This window comes from Nannospalax galili, unplaced genomic scaffold, assembly GCF_000622305.1.
Source record: "Nannospalax galili isolate Female #2095 unplaced genomic scaffold, S.galili_v1.0 scaffold1149, whole genome shotgun sequence".
Lineage (NCBI taxonomy): Eukaryota > Metazoa > Chordata > Mammalia > Rodentia > Spalacidae > Nannospalax > Nannospalax galili.
The window spans coordinates 789,139-798,292 of NW_008359817.1; the positions used below are offsets into that span (position 1 = coordinate 789,139).

The 9,154-nt window shown below is 38.0% G+C and overlaps 1 protein-coding gene across 2 annotated transcripts in view; it reads right to left on the bottom strand.

The window, feature by feature from the left end:
- The window catches only part of Bbs9 (Bardet-Biedl syndrome 9), a 530,763-nt gene that overhangs the window by 379,320 nt on the left and 142,289 nt on the right, over positions 1-9,154 (bottom strand). For both annotated transcript variants that reach the window (XM_017795755.2, XM_008823689.2), the window contains exon 7: positions 462-546. In XM_017795755.2, the coding sequence (XP_017651244.1) occupies positions 462-546 (85 nt within the window). The remainder of the gene's footprint in view (positions 1-461; positions 547-9,154) is intronic.

Below are 9,154 nucleotides of genomic sequence, written 5' to 3' on the forward strand. Positions count from 1 at the left end.
AGCCACACCTGGCAAAATATATTTTTTAAAAGGATGTTTTTCAAAACACCATGAAAGTAGGATGGGGACTTAGTGGGAGGAAGGGGTTGGTGGTGGTAAGAGGGGACAGAGGGACCAGAGTGGAACCAGAATGTGTGTACACATATGAAACTGTCAAAACAGATTAATAAAAAATGATGTTTTAAAAAGTCAGCTTATAATCACAAGAATTAAAAATGACCCGCTTTTGACATTGACAGTTGTGATGGTGCAGTTTCATAATCTGATATATTATGACATGTACATAGACACGACTCTAAGCAACAGCAAATTCAATCCTTAGGTCATTGATACAATTAAATAGAGAAAAATTACCCAAATATATTTTTATTTCCTTCAAACAAATTCTTCACTAACAAATATGATTCAATATGCATTACTAAAATCCTTATATATTTTTTATTTTTAAAAAAAGGTCTTACAACTAGTCTTTTTCCAGAACCAAGTTTTTGCTGTTCAGTCTCTTGTTTCTTGTCCACATCTGTTGCAAAAGCAAGTACTTGGTACCTGTGTGAAAGAAACAGCAAAGGATGAGTGACTGTGTAACTTTAAAAGTAGAGGTCATTTTAAACTTTAGAGGCACATAATTGATAAACACTATGAATGGTATTTTTTCATTCTAAAATCTGTATTTCTTTAGATTAAATTCTGAGTTATATTATGACATATGTAAAATTGTCATGATGTATAAATTATACCCACATGTCCCAATTATCCATTGTTCTGAAGCCGGCTGTACTAACAAAGCCCTCGATAGAATTTATGTAGTAAATCACATGCAAGAAAGACCTAGTGCCTAAACAACAAATAGACAGCAACACCTTTAAACAACACAAAATAGTCACAAGTAGTAGAAATTATTAATACATACTCTATGGAACTGAGAAGAACTAAGTTTAATTACTCACTGTGAATGAATTTTGTCAAATTAATCACTGTCTTAGCTTCACAGTTATAAAATGAAAATAATCATCTAACTTGTTAAAAAGGATTTAAAAACAATTTTAAAGTGCTTAGTGTAGTATTTGGTATATACGTGTTGCTTAGGCCTTACAAAAATGTTGGAGGCTAAAATGTTTCAGAGTTTAGAGTCTGTTGAGGGGTTATGAATATTTTCAGACTTTAAAATTGAGAATTTATAATGCTAAAATTCCATAGTCCTCCAAAATTCAAACCTTTTTCAGGATGATGACAGTGCTCAAAAAGTTTTAGATAACAGAGCATTTGAAATTTGGGGTTTTCAGACCAAGGAGGCTAAATCTATATTAGAGTCCCAATTATTGATTAAAAGGCTGACAAAGAGACAGACACAGCTTTATAGAGAGACAGAGAAATCAATGATTCATCAGGTATGTGATACATTCTCAATAATGGCCATCATGAATGACCTAAAAATGTTTTACACTTCCTACTTCAATGGTAACATATAGCTCAGAACATTCTTTAACACAATTTATAATATCATTCAATCTAGAAATCATTGTTATTGGACTGGAGAGATGGCTCAGCAGTTAAGAACATTTGGTATTCTTCCAGAGGACACAGGCTCAATTCCTAGCACCCACATAGTGGCTAATAACTGTCCATAACTCCAGTTCCAGGGGAATCTGACACCTTCAAGCCCATACAGATATTGCATGCACATGATGTACTTATAAAAATGCAAGCAAAATACTCAAACACATAAAATAATCAATAAAATGTTTTTAAAGAAATAATTGTTATCCAATAAAGTTTAAGCTATTTTCTTTCTCATTAATTAAAGAGATATTTTTAGAATCATTTTTAGACTTTTTTACAATAAAAAAATCTATAAAATAATGAAAAAACTTCAAAGAAACTGATTCCTTTCCCCCTTACTAATTCCAAATCATTGTATTTTTCCTCCAGAGCTAAGATGAAAACTTAAAAACAGATAAATTCAGACAACTCATATTGTCCAAGACAAACACATCTGAGAATGCGAAGTCCACAGCCCTGAATGAAGAGAATATAGAAGAATGACCCCTGAAACACACAGTCCAGGGGCTAGGGATGCCGCTCAGCAGCAGAGCACTTACCTAGTATGTGCAATGTACAATCTGAAATGCATAGTTTCCTCAAATGTCTATGATTTGAATTCACCCCCAAAAGCATGTGTCAGAAATTCAATCCCCGATGTGACAGGGTTGAAAAGAGGCACTGAATGGGAAGTCATTAGATCTCGACTTTCTTGAGTGGATCAACAGCAGTTACTGAAGAACTTGAGGTCTCAAGATTCTTTTCTGACACTCTCTTCTACATATTCTTTTGTGCTTCCACCAAAAGAAGACACAACAAGAGGCCCTCACCAGATTATCAGCCCAATGACTAAACTTCAACATGACTAGAATTATAAGGAATAAATCTCTGTTCTTTATAAATTGCCCAATCTTAGATATTCTCTTCTAGTAGCAAAAATAGTCTAAGACATATACCAACTCCATACCACCCCATCTCAATCAGGAATAACTCCTTTGTAAAAAGCCTCCAATTTCAGCAGGATGCCAAAATGACTATAAATGAAGACAGACTTTTTAAGGGGAAAGAAGTTGATAAGAAACTACAGTCGATTACCAAAAAATGAGCTTATAATTAAAATGAAACCTAAATGTATATGAACTCTGTTGGTTTATAAATATACAGACAAGAACCATATCAGGAAATAACAGTGGGGTGAAGTACTACATAAATCATCAGAAGCTTCCAAACTAGTTGTGGGGGTTTGCGTAGAGACAGCTAAGCCTGTCCCAGGGTGCCTGGGGCTCACAGACAGTACGGGCACAGTAACAGGGTCCATGATGGCAGAATGAACTCACTGGGCTTAGGAGAAAAGACTCTTGGTGTACATCAGAGGAGAAGGCTGGTTAAAGACTGAGTAAACCCTAACCAAGCTGGCGGGGGGTGGGAAAAGGTAGTATGGCAAAGGAAACAACACTTGCAAAGGCTTGTAGCATGAGAGACATGAAAGGCCACAGCAGTTTAGGAGAGAGGCGTGGCAAGGCAGAGTGAGTCATGGGAAAGAAGACAGAAAACAGTAGGAGGGAGATCTCAGCCTTGTAAAATGCTTAAAAATAACATGGGCGGCTGCAGTCAAGGTCTACACGTTAATTTTAAACTGACCTTCAAAATCCCAAAGTGACAAAAGTGGAAAAAAACTCATCTCTCAAATTCTAACTCCTAAATAGAATTGTCTTCCTTTTCCCAGTTCAAAGGGACAGAAATAGTGTGCACTCATGACCAGAACTGCATCCCAGTGCTGGTCTTACTATAGATCTAACCCCAGGCAAGTAATTACACAGGTGGTTTATTTCCTGTAGACTCCACCCTACCAGAGGATGATACGGATATTAATGAGATTGTTGCAAAAATCCAAAGCTCCTTGAGCTGTTTGAAGCTCCTTATATAACTACAAAGAGTTATTATTTCATCTAAGGACTAAGTGAACCCCTAAAGTGGCCTCATTAACATCAAAACAGCAAGCAGAGACACAGCCAAGACTAACTCCTGATTTCCAAATTCAGACTATTTCTCTTCCAGGGAGACAACTGAGAAGAGTATTTTATTACTTAAGCATAACTGACAGTTAAATTTAGATGATGACAAACCTGTAATAGCATCCATTTTATGATTCTTAACTCTTTAAACTGTGACCAAAACTGTACCAAATCTATTTCCAAAACCCAAAAATTCTGAGCAGACTTAGAAAATCTGAAATAAAGAAAACTCTCAGATCTTTTTTTCCCTACCACTCAAGTGTTCAGAAATAAAAGCTAAAGAACAAAATTCCCTTTTTGAGACTGTTAAAGGAATAATTGGGCCCAATGTAGTAAGACCTTATAAAAGAGTGTCAGACATGTTCTCAGAACAGAAGCAAGTCCAGGTGAACGGTGGTTTTGATTCAACAGCAAGAAATGCTTAACAGATCATGAAGCACCAATGACAAAGGCAGCCATAGAATTTAGTGTTCTGCCTTATCACACCGTAAAAACAGAAGCTCATTACTAAATTCCAGATTGAGGAGTCACTGGCTACAAAAACCCTCTCAATCCCAATCTGTTACTTTAAAAAGAAGTGCAGTTGGTACCTCAAAGGGTTCCAGCAACTTTGGACGGTTGATATCTGACCTAGGGAGCTTAACTAGAAATCATAACTACACCCTGAATACTCAGATGTCCATTTCCACTGGCACTAAAACATTCCTAATTATACCAGGTATATTGAAGATGCAAAAACAGAAGATAGGCAAACATCTCATTCTTCTGTCACATTCTTGTGAAACACCTGCTCTCAGCAGGTATAGGACTGCTGAGGACTGCTTTGGACTTCAGGGGATACACAACGCCTGCCATCAAGTAGCGATGAGCCCAACCAGGAACAGAAACCAACAAGCAAACAGTATTTATTAGTTAAAGCACGAAGCACTGGGGCTAAAGGGAATCCCTAGAAAACAACTCTGACTGTGAAGGAGAGAACTGGAGGGGACCCGAAAGGCTTCCAGATATAAGGTTCAGAGGCAGAGACTGAAGAAAGCATTTCAGACACTGCTGACAGCATGAACAAAGACAGGAGGAAAGCCTTTAGCAGATAGGGAGAACACAAACATTGCAATTTGGCCAAAGCCTAAGCCTGATGAAGAATGCAACCTTCTTTTTTCAATTAAACTCAACCAATGCATTTTTCACATGCTCTGCTTTAATGCAAACACACCCTGTTCTGCTTACAAATATCCCTGTTTTTTAAATCTTAAAGGGAAACAATTAAATTATTATTTGTATTTATTCAACTAATTTTTAGGTTGGCATGCAAAGTAATGAGTTTCATATGGCATCTTCATTTATATGGCATTATACTTTGTTCTCATTCACTCCCCTCCCACACTGTCCTCCCTACACTGTCCTCCCTATGCCTCCTCCCACCTCCAGCTGGTTCCTTTTCTTATGCTCTCTGACTGCACGTAACCCATTACTGTTTCTATTCCACACCTACCTTAAGAGCTCTTCCTCCCCTATCATGATCCCTTCTCTAGTTTTGTGACCTAAAAACACACATACACACACACATATATTTATTATTTAAAATCTAGGTTCCACATATGAGACAGAATATGTGGTATTTGTCGTTCTGATTCTGGTGTATTTCACTTAACAATTTCAGTTGCACCTATTTTCCTGCCAATATCATGATTTCATTCTTTACAGATGTATATAATTCCACTGTGTAGGGCTGGAGAGATGTCTCAACAGTGAAGAGCTAGTACTGCTTTCTTCAGTTCCCAGTACCCACACTGGGTAGCTCACAACTGCCTATAACTCCAGCTTCAAGGGATCTGATGCCCTCTTCTGGTTTCCATGGGCACCTGCACTCACCCCCCCCACACACACACAAACATACATGCATATGCATAATTAAAAATAAAAATAAATCTTTAAGAATTTCCATTGCGTATATGTAACACATTTTCTTTATTTGTTCACCTGCTGATGGACATTCAGACTGGTTCCATTTCTTGACTATTGAAAAGTACAGCTATAAACGTGGATGTTCAAGTATCACTGTGGTATGTTAACTCAGAGTCCTTCTGATATATACCCAAGATGGATAACATGGTAGTTCTATTTTCAGGTTTGTTAGGAACTTCCATAATTCCCATAGTAGCTGACAATTTTACATTCATACCAACAATGAGTAAGAAAGAGTTCCTCACTCCCCACCTCCTCACCAGCTTTTGTTGCCATTTGTGGTTTGTTTGTTTTTTTTGATGATAACCATTCAGACTAGGGTAAGAAGAAATCTCAAAGCATTGACTAATGAATTCTTAAATCCTTATTTAAAACTGCTATTTATTTAGCAAGGTATTAGGAGTGGCTACAAGAGGTGCTGGTGAGGAAAAGGGGAGTAGAGTGGAGAGAGGTCACTTAAACACAATACTAATATACTTCCCTCAAAGAGGCTTCCCACATCCTGCTCTTGTTTATAAATCTCACCACTAAGCCTCAGTTTACCTAGAAAGCTGTGCCATAGCCTGTGTCACACTGCACTGCAGTAGCTGACCGGCTAGTAGCCAGATCTGGTCAAGAGCCAGATCTCCTTTGACTTTGTATGTCTGGTGTCTTGTACATAGAATCAAGAAGATTCTTAAAAAATGTTTGCTGACTGAATAATTGAATATGTGAACTGAATTATTCAGTTCAGAGACGATGACATATTTGGCTTTCAGAGACCTGGTAATATAAGGTATCCTCCAGAATACTCAGTATATTATAAAAGGCAACAATTAGCATTGAGCAAAAAAAAAAATCAATGTTTTAGGCAATAATGTATTTAGGAAGTATAAAAATGATAATTGAGCCAGATACCTTTAAAACTCCATTCCACAGGGCTGGAGAGATGGCTCAGAGGTTAATCCAAATCTGAGTGCCCACATCACAGAGGCAATAGGGCTGGATGATGAAGCACACTGGATATCAATTCAGTTGTCCTTGGAAGTCTTTGAGGAATTAATTTCAGGATACTGATATCCCCAAAGATTCCAAAACCTATAAATGCTCAAGTCCCTTATGTAGAGTAGCATAGTATCCACACATAAACCATGAACATCACATTGAATACTTTTTTCTTTGCCTTACTAGGGATCAAACCAAAAACCTTATACATGCTAAGTACTCTACCACTGAGCTACAACACTAACCCTTCCCATATACTTTTTAAAAAATTTATGTGTGGGGGCTGGAGAGATAGGTCGGTGGTTAAGAGCACTGGCTGTTCTTGCAGAGGACCCAGGTTCAATTCTCAGCACCCACATATGGCTAACACCCGACTGCAGCTCCAATTCCAGGGGAATCCATTGTCCTCTTCTGACCTCCACGGGCACTGCACGACATGAATATGCTTACGTACATGCAGGCAATGCACTCATACATGTAAAAAAGAAAATAATAATAATAATAATAATAATAATAATAAGGCCAAGTGGGGTGGTGCACACCTTTAGTCCCAGCACTTGGGAGGCAGAGGCAGGTGGATCTCTGGGAGTTCAAGGCCAGCCTGGTCTACATAGTAAGTTCCAGGCCAGCTAGGGCTACAGGAAGACCCTGTCTCAAAAATACCAAAATAAAATAAAATAATAAAAAACAAAAAATAACATTTTTTTTAATTTGTGTGTGTTTGTGGTGAATGAGTGGGGGAGTGTATGAGTGAGTATGTGTATACATGTGTGCATGTGCACGTGGACATCAGGGTTTGATATCAAACACAAGAATCTTCCTCTATTGTTCTCTGCCTTATTTTTTGAGAAAGGATTTCTCACTGAAACGAACTCACTGATTCAGCTACATTGACTGGCCAACAAGCCCCAGAATCCTCCTGTCTCTATCTCCCCAGCACTACAATTATAGGCACATACCACCATAACCTGTTTTTATGTGGGTGGCGGGATCAGGGCATAGGTTCTAAGGCTTATACAGTAAGTACTTTACCAAATGAATTATCTCCCCAGTCCCTTGCTTCTCATATACTTTAAATCATATCTAGACCGTTTATAATATCTCACACAGTATAGATGCTGTGGAAATAGTCTGACTGCCAAGTGTAGAGAATAATGGCAGGGGGTAAGTCTATTTGTGTTTTAAACAGATATAATCATTTTCAAATATCTTCAGTCTGAAATTAGTTGATTCTGCAAATGTAGAACCTGTGAATGTGAGAGCCAATTGTGCAAGAAAATTTAGAATTTTTAACATAAGATCAAATGCATTAGGGCTTCAAGAAGTGATTTAAAAGACAGGCTAAGCCACACATGGTGGGGTACACCTGTAACTCCAGCACTCAAGAGGCAGTGGCAGGAGAGTCACTGGAGTCAAGGAATACAAGACCAGACTGGGCATCAAAGTGATACCCTATCTCAAAAAAAAAAATTTAATACAAAATAAAAGAATACCACAGCACACACATGCATACAGTAAATAAATAAATAATTAATAAATAAATACATATATACAAATAATAGAAAAGCAAGTCTTGCTTGATGGTTCATGTTTAAGTATAATACTTGGAGGCTGGGGCAAGAGGATCACAAGTTTAATGGCAGCAAAACTTAGAGAGTCAAGATCTTGTCTCATAAAAGAAAAGAAGTAAAAGAAAATAAAATTCCATGCTGAGATAAAATCACTTGGATTCCTTGTATACCCTAGGGGATGAAAGGAAAGAAGGGGCTCAAGAGAGGCAGGACCGTAGGAGAAGGGTATTATTAATGGAAAAAGAGGGGAAATGGGGGCACCTTAAGTGGGAAAACCATGATGGAGGGGTGAGACAATGCAAGAGATAAATAATGCCTAGCTAGTTTTGAAAACCAGAGGGAACCATATTACTCCTACAACCTACTGACAAATTATACATAGCAGATCAAGAAATATATGCCTAGGTAAGGTTTATCTGAGAACAATTGGTCTTTGCCCAAGATTTATCTACATGACACAGTAATTAAAAGTACCAGAATGGTGGAACCAACCTTCTTGGATGTTTAACAGACATACTTTGAGGCCTATAATAATTCTGTCAGAGAGACATAAAGGACAGTTTTTGCTCCTTTGTCTCCTAGGTCAACTAGTTCCAGGGGACTAGGAGCATCTCTCAAAATGTCCTGTAATTGTGGTGGGTCACCTGTTCTCTTGATCAAGGAGACCGAGGAGATGCCATGAGATGGACTTGAACCAGTGTCCAGTCTACAAAGAGGAGGGTCAACACAGAGGAATCATTTCTTCCATGCTTCCAAACGAAGCCAGCCATGGTCAAGCAGGACCTTTGACTTATCTTCACATAAGTGGAACTGGTAAAAGAAAAGAGCCAGGGGCTCCTCCCAAGCCCATGTGACCCCTGAGGAACAGATTCTCAAACGAGCTTAAGAGTAAAAATAAATTGGTTTATCTGGGCCAACTGTATGGCCTTAAACACACAAAAGGAAAGTATAACCAAAGATTAAAGGGGTCAATATATTTTCTTAAGAGTCCATATGCATAGCTAAAGGTTACATAACAAGCAACAATGCCAGATAGGTGATACCTTCTTTTGAGTTGTTGGCCAGGGTGGCCCAAGGGAT